General features: G+C 32.0%; 1 protein-coding gene across 4 annotated transcripts; it reads right to left on the bottom strand.

Annotated features, from left to right (window-relative positions):
* Nucleotides 1–2,919: 2,919 nt before the first annotated feature.
* On the bottom strand, nucleotides 2,920–12,690 carry LOC114166777 (probable disease resistance protein At4g27220). Of its 4 annotated transcripts, none has more exons than XM_028051599.1 (7): nucleotides 12,562–12,690; nucleotides 12,192–12,252; nucleotides 11,967–12,051; nucleotides 4,580–7,660; nucleotides 4,248–4,496; nucleotides 3,395–4,113; nucleotides 2,920–3,172 (listed from the first exon to the last, which is right to left on the bottom strand). In XM_028051599.1, the coding sequence occupies exons 4-7, from the start codon at nucleotides 7,619–7,621 to the stop codon at nucleotides 3,091–3,093; spliced, it is 4,092 nt and encodes a 1,363-aa protein (XP_027907400.1). In that variant the 5' UTR covers nucleotides 7,622–7,660; nucleotides 11,967–12,051; nucleotides 12,192–12,252; nucleotides 12,562–12,690; the 3' UTR covers nucleotides 2,920–3,090. The 4 variants fall into 4 exon arrangements, with proteins under 4 accessions (XP_027907400.1, XP_027907397.1, XP_027907398.1 ...); XM_028051596.1 differs by having other exon boundaries at nucleotides 11,945–12,051; XM_028051597.1 differs by having other exon boundaries at nucleotides 11,945–12,051; nucleotides 12,552–12,690.
* Between the last annotated feature and the right edge of the window lie 10,383 nt (nucleotides 12,691–23,073).

Raw genomic sequence — 23,073 nt, forward strand, 5'->3', positions numbered from 1 at the left:
TTTGAGGAACATTACATATATTTTCTTAGAAATAAATTGGCAAAAAATAGTATAAGTAATAATTGTATATATTTTATGGAGTTTGAACATGGAGTTTGAAAGAAACCTAGACTATTTTCTAGAGTTTTAAAACTAAATCTTTGTAATTTAGCAAAGATTTTAAAAATCTATACTACTTTTTAGAGGTTTAACACTAAACCTTTGTAATTTAAGGGAGGTTTTAAAAATCTAAACTATTTTTTAGAGGTTTAAAGTTAAACCTTTGTAATTTAACGGAGGTTTTGAAAACCTACACTATTTTATAGAGGTTTAACACTAAACCTTTGTAATTTAAGGGAGGTTTTAAAAACCTAAACTATTTTTTAGAGGTTTAAAGTTAAACCTTTGTAATTTAACGGGGGTTTTGAAAACCTACACTATTTTATAGAGGTTTAACACTAAACCTTTGGAATTTAATGGAGATTTTAAAAACCCCAGTTAAGTTAATCTATTACTAAGGTTGTATTAACCTTCGCTAAATAACCCCCATTAAATGCAATTTTTTTTGTAGTGAGTATTGTAATTTCCTTTAATAAAATTATATTATTGTGTATTATCTATTTTATTCCTCTTTTCATATTTTATTTAGTTTTGGTTATTTTTTTTTTACTTTGACACCTATAGTATAAGGTGTCAATAAAATTTATATAATATAAAATTGAAATAATAAGAGTAACAATAAATATTATATATCCATGTACTTGAAATAATTTTGAATGTGAGAGTTGGACTTTTTTGTATTTTGGGGTCTATTTAAACTCTAATTTGTAAAAATGGGTCGGTTGAATTTTTTTTTTACAAAATTGGATTAAGTCGTTAGGACGGAGGACGACATTACAGGTGAAGTCGTCCTCCACCCTACCGGTTTCTTTTTTTTTTTTTTCAAAAAACAAAATTGTATTGTGGGAGGTCGGTTTCTATTCACGTAAAAAGTAAAGTCGTCCTCGCACATGACGACTTCACTTTTAATTTTTTTATATATTTTTTTAACAGAGAGGGAAAGGTTAATGACAGATCTTTGAAGGCCATGTATGAGAAACCTTTCCATGTGTCAGGGCACTTGGTCATGATAAATACAAGCTGGCCAAAGTTTGGAATCCAATATGCCAGAATTGTTGATGTGAGTGCACCGTTGAGGCCAAACTTGAACTGAACAGTTAGAAACCATGATAGTAAAACGTGCAGAGAAATTGAAACTGCTGCAAGGTAGGCGATGATCTTGTTCTTGCTCTGTGATTGCAGGAACATTTGGCAGGTGGATGAGACAACGAAAGAAATGCAACGTTACAAAAATATATAAAAAAAATTAAAAGTGAAGTCGTAGACTTCACTTTTTACCGTAAATAGAAACCGGCCTCCTACAATACGGTTTCACTTTTTGAAAAGAAAAAAAATGAAACTAGCAGGGTGGAGGACGACTTCACCTGTAATGTCGTCCTCCATCCTAACGACTTAATCTAATTTTGAAAAAAAAAATTTATTTGACCAATTTTTATAAATTTCACTTTAAATAGACTTCGAAATACAAAAAGAAAAAAAAAGTCGTGAGAGTTGTTACCTGTTGTTTGGAGCAGTGGATAAAGTATTTGAGGCGTGGCAATTGTTCAAGCGTACATTTGGTGAGACGAGGAAACATAGAGTGTTGTGCTGATCCTTCTTCTTCTCCACTCGTCTCGTCCTTCCTATATATCTCTTCCAATTGCTCACACTCTGTTACCATAAACACCTCAAGTCCGGTAAGATCTTTGGCCACCGACTCTGGAAACAAACATGTAAGACTCCTACAATATTCAACCCGCAGTTCCTCTAGCACATGAAGGTCAATAATTCCCTTCGGATCCTCGTCCCATAGATGCTCCAGTTTTGGTAGGTCATATAAACACAAATTTTTCAGACTAAATATTCCGGAAGCTTTTGTCATCCTGTTGTTGTGATTGATATTAAATATGACCTCTGCATTACTGCAATTCCATACATCTAACTCTTCCAAATTGTGAAAGCAGGAAAGCAAATGAGATGGAATTATATGCACCAGAGTATCACATCCCCATGCATTCAACCTTTTCAAATACCCAAACCTGTTTTGCTGCACCCAATGTCTATCGTGCCATAGTTGCTCAATTAATTCAGTATAATCTTCAATATTCAGATACTCAGTGTACGTGAAAGTCACCTAAAAATCAGCCAAATTATTAAATTGCTCCTCCAAATTTAAAATATACAGTAGAAAAGTTCCAATCATCATTTTTTTTCTCTTTGGACAGAAGAAAAGTTCATAAGATCAAGATGAATTGTATCAAATAAACGAAAAAGTAAGTACCTTATCATTGAAAATTTTTTGTATGGTAGCATTCAAGTCACCTTCCCACTGCCATTTGGCTTTTTCATCTCCTTCCACACCAAATACATCTTTCAACTTTGGTGTTATTGACCCTTTTTCACTAAATTTCCTCATCTTGAAACATTCTCTAACAATCAATACTTCTAGTGATGGGAATACAAATTCACACTCCTCATGACTGCAAAAACTTGTGAGGTTGTTTAGTCCCACAAGTTCAATAGAAATCAATTTGCTGAATACAATTTTCATCACTTTGCCTTCTTCACTTCCCTCCTTGCTTACTATCTCCTCTACTTCAGCACAGTCGATTACCTTCATGGTCTTGAGTTGGACCATGCTTTTGGCTGTGGAAAATGCCATTAAATTTCTTAATCCTCCACAAGACTTCAGTTCCAAATATGTCAAGTAAGTCAATGATACAGAGGGAGGAGCCAAATTACTCAATTGGTCGCAATCTTCTAATCTCAAAAGCTCTAGTCTTTGTAGAAGTTGGCCTCGTTCAAATCCTAGATCCTTTATCTGTGAATTCAAGAAAACTAATTCCTTCAGCTGCAATACAATCCCTAATCCTTTTTGTCGTCCAATGTTTGCTTTTGGCACTAACTCTTTAAAATTAGAGGAGTCGAATTTTAGCTTTTCCAGATTTGGTACTCTGTATGGAAACTGGTTGAGAAGATCGACACTTTCGACCGAAATCAAACTAAGTTCTTTTAGGCGGTGCATTTGGTACTTCGGTAACAATTCTTGTGCTTCTTTGAAGTCAATTTCCATGTGCTCCAAGTTGGGGAATACCTAAAAGAATAAAATAAATAAAAGTAAATAATATAAAAGATTAAGTGAATTTTATTTTTATTTCTCTCCAACAAAATAGTTTTTCCTTCATTTAAGTTCTCACCTATTTCGTTTTCTTTTTACTTATTTTTTCTTTGTATCTTTTTATTTTCTACCAAACATATAATAAAAATTTCAATAGTTTTTTTTCTTGAACTCTGACAAAGATAGAGTATTGCTTACCTCTTCAATTGAGAAAACGAAATTTTGCTCTTTGTTTGTTGTTTTAATGGTATCTTTGAGAAATGTTTTAAGCTCACACATCGTCTCACACTCAACTCCTTCAGCTTTGGACACTTTATAGGATATCTCTTCTTGTAGAAATACTTCATGTTTGGTAGATCATATAATCTCACAGAGGTTAGTTTAGGAAACAGCAATAGATCTTTCTTAGCTTCTGATGCATCTTGACTTGCAACAATTTCCTCCATTTTCTCACAATGTAATGCTGACATGTGTTCAAGCTTTGGAATATCTTTGGCAACAGAAACTGGAAACAAATTCCTAAGTTCATCACAACTACCTACCTCTATGCTCTGCAATTTTTTAAAGTTAAGAATTCCATTTGGATCTGTACTCCACAATTGTTTCAGATTTGGGAGGCCTTCAAGAAGAATTACCTGCAAATTTGTGTCTATTCCTCCAAATTCATCTTTTTCTTGAGAAACATTGATTTCAAAAATCACTTCCACCGACTGGCACCAAGAAACTTTCAAGTTGTCCAAACTTTCAAACCATCCTTCCATGTGACTTGGAAAAATCTTGTCTAATTTATTGCACTCTTCAATTTTCACAGAAATGAGACTAGAAAAGGAATCTGCACTCACTTTAGTTTGCCACATATCGGTTAGTCTATTCATTTTGCTAAGGTGGATTTCCTCTAACATAGGAAAGATGCAGACCTGCGTTTTATTGAAAATAAACTATTATTACATATAGAAGCTAAATGAAAATTCACAAGGTAAAGTGTGATCAAGAATCGTAAACTTAATGTTAGGTCAACTAAGAACATTTACTTATTTATGCCAATACACACCTTGTCTGCACTATTTCTTTCGGTCTTAAAAATCTTCTCCATGATTGGACACTCACTTATGACAAGGCTTTTCAGCTTCTTCAAACTTCTAGCCATAGACAATGAACATAGATATGTCAATTTATCACAATCTTTCACAACTAATTTTATCAAGTTTTGAAAGATGAAACTTGACGAGTGTTGGTCGCCCCATATCTTATGGATGTTGAGTGAGGATAAATTCAAAGTCTCTAAGTTTGGAATTTCAACCTGAAAACACATAACACGATTAATATATTTAAAACAATTGAACTAATAATTTAAAATTATAGGAAAAGTATACAATATCATACCAGTTCACCAAAAAGAGGAGGTTCCTTATCACTTTGTTCATCTTCTTCACTAAGTTCTGTGAGGCCCCTATTTGTAGTTTGAGCCTCTGTTAGATGCGGACAGCAAAATTTCTCCACTTTGGTATAGAAACATGTAAATAATGGTAATAGTCGGAGTGTCAAAGTGTGCAACTTAAGAAACTCAACCTTACCATAATGCTTTGGTATTTGAAGGATCTCCTTTAAAGATCCACATTCAGAAACTTCAATTATTTCTAGACTGGAAAGAAATTTATCCATGTAAGAATTATATTCAGAAATCTCACATGTTTGTGCACCAGTAGGAAACATAACCATGTCCAAGGAGTAAAGATTCTTCAATCGGTAACACATCTCAACCTTGATGGTTTTTAATTTGGCAAATGACACAACTGTAATTGGACCGTAACATATCATGTCTAAGTTCCCCAGATTGTTGAGACAAAGAGATTCCAAATTGGGAAAAACATTCACATAATTACACAATTCTGTTGAATTGACATATTTGATGTCACTATTATTTATGATGGATAAGTGTTTCAGATCTGGAAATCCATCTATATTCAACTCATTCACAACACTTTGAACACCATTTATCTTTCCCAACAACAAAATTTGTACTGTTTTTAACAACAATTTTATGCTTTCCTGGGAATGAATGTTAGTGTCATCCTTCAGTTGCAGTGCCAAAACTCTCAATGTTTCATACTTATCGGGCATCCTAAATTCTCCAAGAGAAAAAAAATCAAAGTCTCCAATCATAATCTTGTAATCTTTTAACTTGTCAAAGAACAAGTGATTGGGAAAAATTGAAACACATGGGATACTTAACTCCACCACTTTCAACTGATGTAAATTCTTTAGCTCGGAAAGAAACAAATCTTGACCTTTGTTTGTCTCTCTGTCCACCAACATTTTGATCAAGCTTTCTCTTATATATAGCTCTTCCAAACATGTTAAACTTGATATAAGATTAGGTGGAATAATCTTCAATTCAGAACAATCACTGATGTCTAGCATTCGTAACTTATCCAAGCATTGCAACTCAGCCGGCAAATTTTGAAGTAGAGATCCAGAGAAGCTGAGAATTCTTAATTTTTTCAGCTTTCCTATTATAGATAGGTTGCAACGTAAAGTACATCGTTCCAAACAAAGCATTCTGAGTTTTAATAGGCATTGAATTGAATATGGTAAGCTCGAAAGACGAAAACCAGTCATTATTAAAACATTCAGATTTTTCATTCTTCTAAAAAAACCCTCGGGTATTTCCAAAGATGGATCATTAGTGTCAATTTGGAAAAGTTTCAGTTGAGGACAATTTATGACTTCAGGAAGCCCATCAATGATATCACTATTGCATATAGAAATTGAAGTGCACTTTTCGAGTTCGGGCCAGTCATCTAGTTTTCCATTTCTCAAATTAAAAGCATTGTGATCCTTGTGTGCTATAGACAAAGCAGTGTCTCGAACCATGCCATGCATGTTGAAATGATTATTAGAACTTTCGTCCAATAACAAGCCAGAGTCCTTTAGCTTTTGGATTGATGTCTTAATTTTTTCTCGTGCTTCCCAAAGCGAGGAGACCCCTTCAAGTATACCCAAACCAAAACAATACTTCACTAAGTCCATAATTAATGGTCGACGACCCATTTGTGCACAGAGTAAAAAAATGGACTTTATCTCTTCATTTTCAAGATGGTGATAACTCATCTTCACTGAAATATCCATAGATGTCCCCTCTCCCACCAATTCATGCTTTTTAAGTTTTTTTATTGTTGCTTCCCACACTGACTCACTCTTGTTTCTTAATGCCCTTGCAACTACAACTATTGCCATGGGTAAGCCCTCACAATACTTCTTCACAATTTCTTGTTTAGAGCTAGACATTTCATTATGTATTCCGGCCAACTTTTTAAACAAAATCAAAGCATCTTTATCATCTAATTCCCTTACACAAAAAGTTGTCTTTACATCCATTTCAACACATAACACTTTTTTATCCCTTGAAGTTAGCAAAATTTTGCACCCCTTGTGACCACCAAGGAATTTTTCTTTTTTCAACACTGTGCGATTGTCATCTTTTTTTTCTTGTGTTTTCTGATTAGGATCCTTGTTATCTTTATTTTTTTGGCGACTAAGATCCTTGTTACCACTATTAAAATCATCATCATCTTCATCATCATCAAGTGGAATCCCTAACTTGTTCAAATCTAATTTGTCCCAAAGGTCATCTAAGATTAAAAGGATGTTCCCTGATTCTTTCTTTAGCCTCCTTCGTAGACAATCAGCTCTCACATTTTCACCTTCCCCTTCCAATCTCAAACCCAACACGTAAGCAATTTCTTCCTGAATTTTTTGTGGATTGGGGTCAGCTGTTATCTCTACTTTAACCACCACATCAAACAACTTTTTCTCTTTAGCCTTCCTTGCAATTTCTTTGACTAAAGTGCTTTTACCCACACCCCCTCGCCCATACAATCCAATCATTCTCACACTGGAATCTTGAAGTTCGATCATTACTTTTTCCATTGTGGATTTTATAGAACTAAATTCTACAAAACCACAATTAGACAATGTGGCATCATTAGATGTTACATTTTGCCTATACAAAACTTCATCAACTTTAGGGGACTCATCAATTAGCCTTTTAACATTCACTTTCTCCTTATATGCTTGTCTTCCCAACCTATGTCTATTCCACAAGTACGGAAAAACAAAACAATTGGGTGATCGGGCCTTTGTGTGGCCATCATCGTTCTCAAACACCTCTATTGTAGTATCAATTTCACTCACTTTTCGAACCCATTCAGTAACCTTTTCTTCAATGTTGTTTAGATTTTTTGTACCCTCTTCACATTGGTGAATTATCCTTTGTTTTTCAAATTTAAGATCTCTGACACTATCCTTCAGTTCACGAACATTTTCATTGTAATGGACTATGTAAGTCATGTGTCGAACACCATTTTTCGACACAAAATCAATCACTCCTTCGACAACTTTGCCAAAAGGCCCCAAAAAGTCCATCTCCAAAGATTGTTTGTCTTGTACAAGGTCGAATTACATCTATTTCCCAACAAACATAGAGTAGAAACATATCGGTCAATAACTAATTAAGAAGAGGGGATATTGTTTAATCAATTAAAAAATCATATGTACATGAATTAAAATAAAACCAATCAAAGTTGTGTTACAATTTATAACGGTATGGAAAATTTTTAAGAATTGGAAAAATGTTAGTTAGAAACGTAATGGATTGTTATTTTAAAATGGTATTTTTTTATAAATAAAAAGTGTTGAAAATTTTAAAGGACTATGTGAGTAATATTATAAATAAAAAGTGTTGAAAATTTTAAAGGACTATGTGAGTAATACACTTATTTAATTTTTTTTAAAGACTTTAAAATGATTAAAATTTTGCAATTTCAATTTTTAAGAATTTATGTAGTAAGAAATTAAAATATTTAAAATAATTTTATAAATGTGTAAGATTTGATATAACTTTACTGACTTATAATACTTTCAAAATTACACGATTTTACATTGTTTGAACAAAATAGAAAAAGAAGACAACTCTTTTCCAGCCTTCAAATAAATAAGTGGATTTGAATTCATGTTCTATTATATTTGTTCTTTATATATTATCATTTTTTATTTCTCTTATTTATGGCTTATATTTTCTTGATATATTAAAAAAGATTTTGCGTATACTAGTTCTGCTGAAAAATTTTCAGAATTACATTATTTGCAGAGAAACTAATCATGCAGTCAGTGTAAATGAATATTTGACCTTCGACAAATATAAATTTGTTTCTAAGAGGGTGGCATGCAGGAGAGCGTAAGATGTGAATGGTAACTGCCTCTCCATTGTGCTTGGTTCTTTTCAATAGAGTTTTACGTTGAGATGATTTGTTTAGATAAAATAAGGAAAATGATATTTTAACCCACTTTTTTTGACCCATTTTTAATCCACTACTCTCATCACCTTTAGATCATCTATTTTAAGTTTTTGGAGTGATGTGATGTGATGATCTAAGGGTGATAAGAGTGATAGGTTAAAAATGGATCAAAAAATATAGGTTAAAGTATCATTATCCATAAAATAATTAAAAAGAAATTTTGAAAAATGTTTCAAATAAATAAAATAGAAAAATTTTAAATACTCTCAAAATACAAAATATTTGAAATTCTACTCATTTTTACTCCACTCACAAAGGTTGAGCCTAGTTGGTCGAATCGAAGGACAAAATGAGTAATGTAGGTTGAAGTTCAAGTCTATTGGACACATGTCAAAGGTCAACATAAGTTGGTCGGACCAAAGGTTGAGACAACTAGACCACGGTTGAAGGTAAAGACGAGTCAGTCAGACTGAAAGTCAAGACAAGTCGATCGAGACAAATAAAGTTGAGATGAAACACCTTGAACTTAAGGTCAATTGGATTCAACCCAGGCTTAAGTTTGTGTCTAGTCAACTCGAGCCAAAAGTCGAGACAATTCATCCTGACTGAAGATGTAGATGAGTCAGTCGAATCGTAGGTAGAGAGGAGTTGGCCAAGACCGAAGGTCGAGACAAGTTGACCCAAACTAAAGGTTGAGCCATGTCATCCTGGGTAGAAGATCAAGCCAAGTCGGCCCGACCGAAGGTTGAGCCAAGTCGGTCTGAGCCAAAAGTCAAGCAAAGTTGGCCCAGCCAAAGGTCAACTAGAGTTGGCTCGGGCCGAAGGTCAAGTAGAGTAGTCCCGGGCTGAAGGTCAAGTGGAGTCGACACAAGACGAAGGTCAAGTTGAGTCGGTCAAGGCCGAAGTTCGAGCTGAATCGATCAGGATCAAAGTTCGAGCTAGGTACGCCATAGTTGAGGGTCAAGTCGAGTTAGTCCAAGCTAAAGGTCGAAAGGAGTAGTCTCGAGCCTAGACTCGAGACAAGTTGGCATGGGCTAAAGGTTGATTTGAGTCGAGTCGAGCCAAAGGTCAACTCGAGTCTGCTTGAACTGAAGGTTAGGTCGAGTCAGCTCAAGTCGAAGGTCTAACCGAATTGACTAATGTTGAAGGACACGTTGAGTCGGTCCAAGTCGAAGTGTGAGCTGAGTCGGTTTAGACCAAAGGTCAAGAGGAGTCGATCCAGACTGGAGGTTGAGACGAGTCGGTCCGAACCGAAAGACAAGCTAAGTTGAATTAGGTTGAAGGGTAAAGTCAAGTTATCCAAATATCTTTAAAATAGAATTTTGAATTAAAATAGAAATTAAATTACTTTATCCAAACAATAAATTTGAAATTTGAGATATCACAAATTGTACAATCTTATTCATGATCTAGTCTTCAATGAGGATAGTTTCTAAAATTGGGATGTAGACGGTTTTCGATTTGAAATTTGCGATATCACAAATTGGGATTTTTATACCAAGAATGGATTTAGTGCTATCTGATTCAAGGTTGCCTTTCAAATTTCAAAGAAGACAGTTTCTGATATCCTTATGCTTTGCAATGACGATTAACAAAAGTCAAGGACAAACACTTTCTAGAGTCGGCCTTTATCTTCCACAACCTGTATTCACACATGGCCAACTATATGTTGCTATTTCTAGAGTAAAAACCAAAAAAGGATTGAAAATACTTATACTGGATGAAGATGGAAATGTCACGAACACAACTAAAAACGTTGTGTACAAAGAAATTTTTGAAACTCTTTGACAAAGAAGACATTATAGGTATATAATTTTTTATTTTTTATTTTGATTTGAACTAATTCGTTTGTATAAATATAGATCAACTTATTTCTGTTTTGTTCTGCACTGCAGCAAAATCATTGCCTAAAATCCAAGGCTTACAAGGAAAACTGATGATACAACAAAGGTTGAATTAAGAAGTAATAAACATTGTGTACAAAAGGAATTTATGAAGTTGTTTAATAAAAAAGACATTATAGGCATGTAATTTATTATTTTTTTATTCTTATTTTAACAAAGTGTATTAGTCATCTTTTTGTTGTTGGTTGTTGCAGATAAAAGAATAGACAACAAAAGATAGAATGAAATAAAATATGAACTTCACATACCACTTTCATTACATTCTAAATTGATTTATTCTATTTATACACTTCACAATTTTTTAAAGACATCATATTTTCGTCCTAAGATTATTAAATATCCAAAAACTCCCTTGCTATTACCAAAAATATTATATCTAAAAAAACTCTCTGTGTTGCACGAGTAGAAAAACGAGTAAAAAAACTAGTTGAAAAACTAGTTGAAAAACAATTACAAGTCGATATTGATGATAATAATGATTTTGATGGTAATAATAATGTTGATGATGATAATGAAGAAGGGAGGCAATAACAAATAATGCAAGTGCAAAGTGAGCAACAATTAGCTTAACCAACAAACGAATGTCCACAATGAAATAGTCAGGAGACCTACACGGATGGAGAATTTTGTGGTAGAGAAAATAATGAAAAGGAAGTTAATCATTTTGTTTTGTTTTGAAGATTCTGATCCCATAAGATTGTAGTTAGAGAAGAAAAATGAAGAAAAGAAATGGATGATGGAATCAGTTGCATTGAAAATGATAACGCCTTGTGATCTGAACTGGATTTTTTTTTTCAATTTTTTAGAAAATGGATGAATAAGATGTTAATTTTTATTTTAAAAAATAGATTTAGTATTGTATATTGTTATCTAAGATGTAATTTGAAAATATAAAAGTAAATATAATTTTCTTTTAATTTGTTGCGTATTAATTTTTTTTAATAGTAATTTTTTAAAAATTATGAATTATAATAAAAGTAAAAAAAGTAAAAATAATTAATATATAATGTTTGAGGTGATGTTATATTATTTATTTTTTTATGTTTATTAAATATTTAAAATAAAAAAATAAGTCGAAGTTATAAATAATTTTTTATTCATACAATATTGTTTAAAAAAATTTAATACACAATATACTTTCAATACTTCCATACACAAAATCTATATTTATTTTTATATTTTCAAATTACACTTAAATTAACTTAATATACGATATTAAATATATTTCTAAATAAAAATTCAAAAATTCTTATTCATCCATATTTTAAAAAAATGATAAAAGAAATCCAGTTCAAAATTCGGTTTCATAATAAATGAATTTCGAGTAGGATTGAAAACATAAATAAAAAAAAAGTAACCACAGAATTCAGATCCTTAAGGACCAAATTCCAAACTTCATTCCAAAAGTGTGTTATCTGTATAATTATTGTACACAGTATACAGTATACTATGCCTGTAAATCAAACAAGGAATAGTGGTACGTGGGAAAAAAAATCATCATTTCAGCTATGAATCCATGGAAAGGGTAGTGTTATGGGATCTCTAACCTTGAGTGTGAGAATTACGTACTAAGAATAAGAAACCTCTGATTCATCATCCTCAACCATTTCCCTTTCCGAACGTTCCCCTCGTTTAGAAGTTACTTCTGCTAACACTTGAAATAAGATCCAAATAATTGTAAGTAATATTCATCTTTGTATGGATCAATGTTTTTAATTAAAATCTTGAAAAAACAATGAGTCGATATATATATATATAAGCTACAAAACACCTCTGTTATTGGAATTCGATTACCTTAAGTTGTGATTGCCTTTAGTTGCTATTGTTCCAATCCAAACCGTGACACAGAGCAATACTGCAAGAGAATAATGAGAGCATATGAGAAAGAGAAGAATATTATAAAAGTGATCCCCACTGACTTTTTTCTATTGAGTTAAAGGATATATATTCACTCACTTCTCTCTGAGAAGGTTTCACCAGTGTGTGTGTGTGCGAGAGAGAGAGAGAGAGAGAGAGAGGTTTTATCGGTGTTATACTGAATTGAGGGGAAAATAATCTTTTCGTTAAGCGATGCACTTGATCTATTTGTAAATGTTTGCGTAAATAATTAATTATTTACAACAAGAAACAAGAAATGAGGAAGATGACTACGACCGAGAGAAACCTGAACTTCAAAGGGAACGTATCAAGTTCTCATGAGTGTTTACTTGACCACAATGAGGGCAACTGAACCAGACTCCGAATAAAGCTGCAAAGAGAGCACTGATAATGGCAGAAAAAGAATAGTACAGTATCAGCAATCACTTGCTTTATTTGAAAAGGACAAAGATATTATAATTTCTATTTTTTTTCCTTCTTTTATTATTTTTTGACGTGCTTAATATTTTACTGATTAATGTATTATTATATTTATATTTTTTTAAAATATCAATAATTTATACTAAATTAGGTCAAGAAGTAAAAAATGAAAGTTAAAAAAATGAAAATTATAGTGAATATGAAGAATGAGTTGTGTATGATTATTTGATATGAGAAACATGGTGTGAGATTATATTTTATGGAAAAATGATGAGGTTATGAGTATAAAAGAGAATTAGTGGAATGTTATTGGTAAAAGAGTTTTATGGGAAACTCTTGGTGATGGTATGGTTAGTATATGCCTTAATATATGAGATGTCTAGATAAAGGAAGTATACTGAACTCTAATAATCATTCACACTCAAGTAGAGTAGAATGAATTATATGGTAAAAGTGGCAGGAGGTCCTAATCTTGGGACGTATTGGGCCTGAGACATTAGAGGATTAACCTTGTGTGTGGTTGGCTGATAACCCCTTGTGTCTAGACTCTACAGATTTTAGAAACCAAGATGCATACTTTCTTTAGAATTCTATATCGAGTGCATAATTCGGATAATCGAGTTTAGAGAGTCTGTAATTATATCACTTGCTTTATTTGCTTTATTCGAAAAGGAAAAAGATATTATAATTCGTGGTTATTTCTTTTTATGAATGCTTGAAATATGTTATTTTATAATGTAACAAGTTTAACTGTTATATGATTATTTATGTTATAAACTAGCTTTCCCTTGCACTCTATGTCTCTTGTTGTTTGTCTTTCTTTTGCGACGATTACCTATTCGGTGGGAGCAAATGATGTTACAGGTTTAGAAGCATTTTTGGAGGATGAGGAACCATCCATTAGACTAGTGAAAGGTTTTTGGGAGTTAGAGTAAATGGTTAACATGTTTATAGAGCTTTGTTAGTTTTAGTTGATTTGTATAAATAATATATTTTTAGAGTCCTATCTTCTGTAACACTATATTAATATATCTTATACAATCTCTTTTGAATACTATGATGCAACATCCTAGTTTATTATTATTCTTTTTAGTTGCTAAAATTGGAATGTTGCAAACTTAACTCCTCCGATACAATATAAAACTCAAAATCAACGAAAACAGTAAATTTAATCTATAATTATTTTCATACTCAAATATAAAACCTCAATTACAAATCAAGTTAGTTTTCCTATTGGATAGTTAGTTGTATAAAAGAATGATTAAACAAATCCAAAATCCTAGTTAAACATTGTGAAACGAATCCAAAACAAAAAACAAACTAATTAAAAGAATAACTCTTGTCAACTAATAGAACTAGCAAAAAGATTTACACAATAGTATAAGATTTTAGAATATATGAAAAACGGAATTAGAAATTAAAAAAAAATGGAGAGAAATAATAGATTGAGACACGTGCTAATAGAACTCTGAAATAGAAAAGACAAATAAAGAAAAAGAAGAAAGGGACAAGTGAAGAAAAGAAGAAAAAGAAAAGAAAAAAAAGTTATTGGGCCAAAGGCCTCTTATCTCGCATTTTCCACTTGTTGTGTTCACTTGCTATAAGGGGGGCCTTCTCCCTGCACCCCCAACCTTTCTCCTGTACCCCCAATAATTACTTTTTTCTCCTTCATAAATTTACCTGCTGTTGGTAGTTTCATCAAAATTTACTGCGCTACCAGTAACCTTCTTTTTATCTGTGCTTCACGCTGCACCCCCAACATTTTGCTCCCACATTCCGTTTTCTTCATTCACTCTCTTCAAACAAAGTTCTCTCTGATATGCCAGAACCTCCGCAACAACCTCTAGCACCCCAACGAGTACATTCGCGGCGTCACCCTCCGTTTCCTCTGTCGCCTCAATGAGTCTAAGATCATCGAGCTTCTCATCCCGTCCATCCTCTCCAACCTCGAGCATCACCACCCCTTCGTCCGCTGCAACGCCGTTCTCGCTGTCATGTCCGTCTACAAGCTTCCTCAGGGAGAGCAACTGCTCGACAATGCACCGGAGATCGTCGACACTCTCCTCTCCTCCAAACAGGATCCTTCCAATAAGCGAAACGCGTTTGCGTATCTTCTTGTCTAATAATTCTCTCCCTTTCTGGTAGAGTTGATGGTGCGGGTGTAGGTGTTGCAGCAGATGGTGGTGGAGTTGCTGGTGTGGTGGGTGTAGGAACTGGTGTTGATGCGTGTGGTGGTGGTGGGGTGGTTGTGTAATACGTGGTAATTTGTAACAAGAAAGTGGTACGTAGCTGAATCCAAAGGGTGTTTGAGCCAAAAAGATGTGCCTCTCAGAAGCATAGAAAGAAAGATGTAAGTTCATCCATCATTTCACAAGTATCGGTAAAACGCTGCTTTGTCTTTTGGCAACCTAACAGTGACTTACAACTGTTGCATGAATGTTGAATTCAAAGGTATCTTTCAATCACATTTTGTCACCAGTTGCTAGGTTATAGACCCTCTTTCTTCCACTATCACACACACCTGCAAAGTGGTTTTCTATCTTCTTTTCACGTGTGTGCCGTGTGTGCCTTCTAAGTGGTAACCATTATTTATGGCATGACTTTGCTGGGGATCGATTCATACTCATGCATACATAAAATATATGTTGATATATAAATGAGATATGCATGATGATGCATGCATGCAATGCAACCGTGTCTACACATGCAACCTGTTCGTGCATGTATAACCATATAAATATATTAGCAGTGCATAGACGAAAGAGTAAGGTTTAGTTAAATATCAATTTTCAATTCCTCATGATGTCATTCATATAAAGAAAGAAAAATTACAAACTTAAGGATGAAGTTATGATAATAAAAATCGACCAAGTTCGTAGCTAACTAGATCCAATTCCAAACATGCATTATTGGGTGAAGTGAAGGTCATTTTTCAAAAACGGATTATGAAATCCGTTTGGCTATTTTTTTTTTTTTTGGAAACGGATTGTGTAATCCGTTTCCTTTTTTTTTTTTTTAAAAAAAAAAAACGGATTGTGAAATCCGTTTGGCTCTCTCTTTGGTCAACTTTTCATCATGTTTAAGTAATGTAGAGGTTATATAGTAGTTTATACAGGAAAGGGTTCAAATCACATTGCTACAACGAGAAAATTCAGGGATTTGCCTTACATTCCCAAGTTGTTCGTTGAAAATTAAAATTTGCCAATCAAACTAATTAATATCAAAATTGATGAATTCTACAATATGATTGATTAATTTAAAGACATTAAATAGGTAACGAGGTGAATGAAACGGATTATAGAATCCGTTTGACAGTGTGTGAAACGGATTCTGTAATCCGTTTCATAATCTCTGCTGTTTCCTTCGTTCAATCTCTCTGCTGTTCGTTCATTAAATTTTTTTATGAAACGGAATACAGAATCCGTTTCTGTATTTATGAAACGGATTTTGTATTCCGTTTCATAAAAAAATTTGCAATTTTTTTTATGAAACGGAATACAGAATCCGTTTCTGTATTTATGAAACGGATTCTGTATTCCGTTTCATAAAAAAATTGCAATTTTTTTTATGAAACGGAATGCAGAATCCGTTTCATAAATACAGAAACGGCTTCTGTATTCCGTTTCGTATAAATTCTGATTTTCGTATCATTCCATATGCCTTTTATGGGGTGCAGTGCATTAACTGGTTGTGAGGGGTGCACGTTTGGGGGTGCAGTGCATTAACTGGTTGTGAGGGGTGCAGGTTTGGGGGTGCAGTGCGGTAAAATTGAGAAAAGCACAGTAAAGTTTTTTTTAACCAGGGGCAACGTTGGAAATAAAGTATGTTTTGGGGGTACAGAAGATTTGTTTGGAGGTGCAGGGAGAAGCCCCCGCTATAAGGTCAGGGAACAGCCAACCAACATTGCGTTAAAGTTGCAATCATTGTTGCCATCCTCAATACATTATTGCAGGGCTATTGTGTGAAATTATCATGAAACTAAAGAAGCTAGATAGTGTACAAAACTATCTCCTTAAGATATTTTTTGTAGTGTTGTTGACCTATGAGATTGAAGGGGCAAATATATTGTAGCATTCCAATAAATATATTAATTTATAGACTTTAAGGGCAATAATGTACATTTTGGATAATTTTTTGTAATGTTTTGTTTTGGGAATGTTTTCCAATAAATAACCATTTATTTGTTTAATTTCACTTTTATTAATGTCCATCCAAAATAACATTCACCTACTTATACTATAATTTTACATAGTCAAAATATCTACTTCTAAATGTATTCAAAGTAGTAAAACAATATTTAACAAATTTATTTTTTTCAATTATATACTTCTTAGATTTTTAATTATCCAAAATAATTATTTTTCTCGTTTTTTATTACTAACTTATTTTTAAATATTTTTTATTTCTAAATAAATATACATTTGTGAATTTTAATTTAAAAAAAAATCATAATTATAAAATAATATTATCTCATCTAGAGGTGTTATTGGGATGGGACAGAGACGACTTTCGTTATTCATACTCATCTCCAAAAAAAAAAATCATCTTTATTTCCATACCATCTTTCTCTCCATACCTAAACTCATCGAGTATGAAATTTTTGATTGATCCCCGTCCTCACCAGATAATTGGTATACACTTGTACTCGTACTTATACCTATACCTATTTTATTATGGTTTCAATATCAATTAATTATTTTTTATAAAAAATACAAAGGAAACGTAATATTATCAAATATTCAATATCAAAATTATTCTTCAATATAAAATATTTATAAAGAAGTTATAATTGTATACAAATCAAGTTAGAGTGAGAAACAAAATTTCACGAGGCCATAACATTTATTAAATTTGTGCAGTTAATGAAATAAAGTTGATAAAAATTAAATTTTTTTTTAAATTACAAAAAGAAAATAGATCTAGATAATCAAATTTAGAAATATTTAAATGTCTTTTTACTCCCATTGTTTAAATTCTAATAAAATCTCTTTTTTACTAATAAAAATTATAATACACAACTGGAATAAAATCACACAAAAAACAAAGATTAAACTAATAATAATTGAAATTTAGCATAGATCTTAAACCTTTTGAACTTCGATATATGTTGGATGATGATAAACAAGATTCATGACAATGACATTAAATTACTATATTACAACAAATGATTTTTTTTATACAATTCTAGTGATATAAAATAAAAACAATTATATAAAAAACATCAAAATAATCTTTTACATGATAAAAATAAACGACAAATCAAAATATTAAAAAGAAGTCATCAATAAAAAATATTATCGTCTTTACCCCTAAAAATCATCCTATTAACACAAAAAAAAAAAACAAGAATATAACTTGAAAATTCCAAATACAAACAAAAAATCAAGGTCGTTGTCCAAAGACAACCAAGGAATAATCACTATGTGCAAACTTTTACAACACACAGAAAACACTCTCAACTCTAAGGAACGTAAAAATACTCGTGTCCGTGAGTATCCGTGACGGATAGTTGGTATCCATGAATATTTACTATCCGCTAGTAATGAATTGTATGTATCATATTATCCGTACCCACAAATATCCATTACCTAAAAAAAATTATTATTATTATTTATTATTACTAAAGTAAGACATTATTTCATTTACATTACTTAATTTTGTGTTACATGTTTTATCACATGGATCTAATATTCAAAAGATCCTATAAATATAGTTAGTATTTCGAAAGATATACATACTCTTATATTTTCATTCTCTCTTACAAAATATCTTTACTCTATTATTGAATTGAGAGTCTATAAGTCTTTTTACAGATAAATCTTTTCTCGTGTTTGAACCCTTAGAAGTAGTTGAGAGTCTGAAGTGTCACATCAAAATTTAGAAAAATATCCTGATCTTGTCACGTGAATGAAGAGTCACCTCAAGCTCTCGGTAAAAAGAGAAATGTTTCAAAATATATCTGCTGCTCAAACGCATAATCTGCTTTTAGAATGTATGAAAAATGGAATTAGAAATTTAAAAAGAAGTGGAGAGAAAAAAAGCGACAGAGATACAGTGTAACAGAATAATGAAATAGAAAAAGAAGACAAGAGAAGAGTAAAGAAAAAGAAAAGGTATTGAGCGAAAGGCCTTTATCTCAAATTTTCCACCTGTGATGGGTCTGGTGACAGCCAAGCCAAGAATAATGCATTGAATTAGTAATAAAAAGGTCACCCTTTCACCCACTCAATAAAGTAATCAATGATTAAACCTCAAATTTATTCTAAAATGGTTGTAAGTACATTACCCAAAGTAGTTGAAATTTATTTTAGGTGCATACATAAAGTAATTTAACTATGCCACAATTGAAATATGTATTGTAATTATCATGGTTCAACTCAGCTAAATTAATATCAAACTCAATTGCATAAAAATACATATCATTATTCAAAAAGGAAACTGCATTTAAATTGTTTGTTATATTAATTGAACTTTTAAAAACTCAATTGTTCTTAGACAAGACTATTAGAAATAAATTGGATCATAAGTTATAGTTAAAATAAAGTATGAAGTATATTATTATTTAAACAATTCGAATAGTTGAATTATAGTTTTGTTTAACAATAGTTTAGTTATTTGTACATTTTGCCCATTCCTAATTGCAGCAGTGCCTCCAACCACAATTTCTATAATGTGATCACATTATCTCAAATATAAAGTTAAAATTTTAAAATTTATATTTATAGATTCTTTTTTCGTATATCAATCACACTTTTCATTGTTAGGTCAGGGTTAGTTTTAAACTTAAATTATATAAAAGGGTTGATTGACCGTTAAATTATAGATATGACAAAGTCATGCTGATTTATGACGAATTATAAAGTAAAGTCGTTAAGTATATGAACGATTTTTTTATAATTTTTTAAAAAGGCAGAGTCATCGTATATCATGGTTTCAATGTAATGACTTTTAACTAAAATAATTGAAATCGTGAGAAATGAGAAAGGTTTCGATTAAAAGCATTATATTGAAATTGACTTTGTCTTTTTAAAAATTTTCAAAAAAATTGTTTACATATCTAACACCATGAGTAATTTAACGGTGAACAAATCCTTTCCTATAATTTATGCCTAAAACTAACTACGTTTAAAAAATAAAATTATAAAATATTAAAATATTAAAATATTAACTATGAAATTATAAATTTATAAAGTTTTATAATTATTAAATATAAAAATATAAAAATAATAAATAATAAAATAACATGTGAGAATAATTTTGATGACATGACAAAATAACAATTATTTGAATCATTTAACCATCACATCACCTCTACTAATAAAAAACTTAATAGAAAATACCGAATTAAAAAATATAAATTTATTTAATAATCAATCTAATAAAACCATTTATTAAACAATTTCTAAATTTTGTTAAAAGTTTAAAAAATAATTAATCTTTTATTTAATTACAAATTACTTCTGGTGTTCACTGGCAGCAGCCAACCAATAATGCTGCTTTAACTTTGGTATTATTTCCTTTATTTATACACTATTATATTCGCTACTGCACTGAGTGAATAACTTCTGGGTTATAAAACATGTTGTCCTTAAAGATTAATTAGATATGTATCAGCATCTAGAATATATAATTGTAAAGCATTAATACACTATTTTACAGTCTACTTTGGAAGTTTTACTCATGGAGCTTTAAGTAACACCCCTTTCAACTCCTGAAAGCAGGTTCTTCGGCTACTTTAACATACTTATTCTTATAAATCAACGATTCATACCTCCATTTCAATATTTTTTAGTGACCGGGATGCGGTCAGTCATTCTGAACCATCAACTCTAATATCACTGTTGAATTATATATATTGTCAGGTTTTACAGAGGAGTTTCACTGGGGAGAACAACACCAATGAAACCCCCTCTGTAAAACCTGACAAGTGGTATCAGAGCCTGGTTTTAGCATTTTCAACATTGAACCTACTAAGCAATTTTTTTATATATTTTTCCTGAGATAAGTTTAGAATACCTTTAGATCTATCCCTGGAAATTCTCATACCAAGAATTTGCTTGGTTGGACCAAGATCCTTCATTTCAAAATTTTTTGACAATTGTTTCTTCAATCTGTCAATTTCTGTTATATTAGCACCAACAATCAACATGTCATCAACATACAAGGCAAGAATGATATAACTATCAACATATTTCTTCACGTAACAACAATACATATTTCTTCACGTAACAACAATAATCTTCTTCACATCTGTGAAATCCTGAGTTTCTCATAAACTCATTAAACTTCTTATACCATTGTCGCGGTGCTTATTTCAACCCATACAAACTTTTATGAAGCTTGCATACAAGATTCTCTTTGCCTTGTACTTCAAAACCTTTTGGTTGTGCCATAAAGATTTCTTCCTCAATATCTTCATGTAGGAAAGCAGTTTTCACATCTAACTGCTCCAAATGAAGATTTTCTGCAGCTACTATACTCAAGATAACTCTGATGGTAGTCATCTTGACAACAGGAGAGAAAATTTCTGTGAAGTCAATTCCTTGTATCTGTTGGAACCCTTTCACTACGAGTCTGGCCTTATATCGTTTGCTGCCATCTGGTTCTTCTTTTAACCGATAGACCCACCTGTTTTGCAAAACCTTCTTTCCTTCTGGAAGCTTGGTTAAAGACCATGTCTTATTCTTCTGAAGAGACTTTATCTCATCTTCCATTTCTAGCTCCCACTTAATACATTCACCTCCCTGCATAGCCTCAGCAAAATGCTCTAGCTCACCAGCATCAGTCAACAACAAGTAATGCAATGAAGGGGAGTACCTTTGTGGTGCTACAATTGTTCTGCTAGACCTTCTAGTCGGTAATTCAGGAGTAACTGACTCTACTATCTGTTCAGGCTCTGATACCACTTGTTACATTGGTACACTCCCCCTCCAGCGGAAGCTGCCCAACTACGAGTACTCCTTTTCTGCCCTTTTTTGTACCGTCTTCTTCTTAACGGGACACGCTTACTTGACCCACACTGTTAGAAAGACTTTCGATACTAACATATATATATATATATATATATATATATATATATATATATATATGTATATATTCATATATATGGTGGCTTATAATCATAGTCATTGAAAGATTATGGTTTCATATGGTTATATGACATTAGTCTTATATATATAAGACATTTGACACCACTTTTACACCAAAACCTTAAGATAATGGTATTATAGGTCTTTATTCTTATATATTGTTTAATTTTGTCTATTCTATCTAATAAGAGACTTTGACTCACACTTGGACAATTTACAATAGTGGACAAATCTGACAATTTCTCATTGGACAAACCGGCGTTCTGAACAAAGGAAACTAATTTTTAGACAATTCTGATGAATCAGATCTGGATATATAAGCTACTTTAAAAGTTTTACTCATCTTTATAGGGCTCTCACTCAATATCCGTTTCAACGTTCTAAACATAGTTATTCTTATATAGTTGGATATTCATACCAAACTTGCCTTGTTCCGTAAAACACAGAGGAATGTTTTATCTGATAAACACAGAAGAATGTTTTATCTGATTCGAATTAGATGAATTTTTTGCTTTCCAACTTCAACTTTTATGCTGTCTGGTTTAGTGCTGCATCTACACCAAGTATCCTTTTGAACAGTTCAAATCCAACAAGGCTCGTGTATATAATGTAACCCTTTTGCTTTGGATGCTTTTCATTATTAATCATCTACACAATCTGTTGCCATAAATTTTGGAGTTTGAGGAAACAAAAGCTGTTTGGTTGATGAATTCTCTCATTCATAACTCAAACATATCCAGTGGTTCTTTAAGAGTTTGTCAATTGCAGAAATTATATTAATTAAGAATGTTTCTTTCCTCTATCATGAACTTGTTCTCTACATTTCTCAATCTGGGTTCATCATCTCTCCATTACTTTTTAAATTTTTCTCTGTCTCTTCCTCTCTCTCTGAAAGCAAAGTATTTTTTATGATTTCTTAAACATGTAGGGTTTTGTTCTTGCCCCCTTATCAAAGTCTCACCGGATCCGTTGTGCTGTTGTTTGCTACTCATTTTTTTTTCTTTCTTTCTTGAGTGATTTGGTTGCAATGTTACTAATTTAAGTATTATAATTCTTCGATGTTGAGTGAGTTCATGGGAGAGTGGGTAGAATGAGTTGACTTTATTTATCTCCTTCTAATTTAGAAAAACTTCTAAAAATCTAATTATAATCCAAAAGAAAATGGATCTGAAAACTGAATTTGCTTTAACAAATTATAGAACTTCAAATTTAAAAGCATCTGGAAGAACCAAACTGTTTCTTTTCCTTCGCAGATTCCTTAATTCCAAGAGCATACACAACGCTCTCAT

Source organism: Vigna unguiculata, chromosome 10, assembly GCF_004118075.2.
Source record: "Vigna unguiculata cultivar IT97K-499-35 chromosome 10, ASM411807v1, whole genome shotgun sequence".
Taxonomy (NCBI): Eukaryota; Viridiplantae; Streptophyta; class Magnoliopsida; order Fabales; family Fabaceae; genus Vigna; species Vigna unguiculata.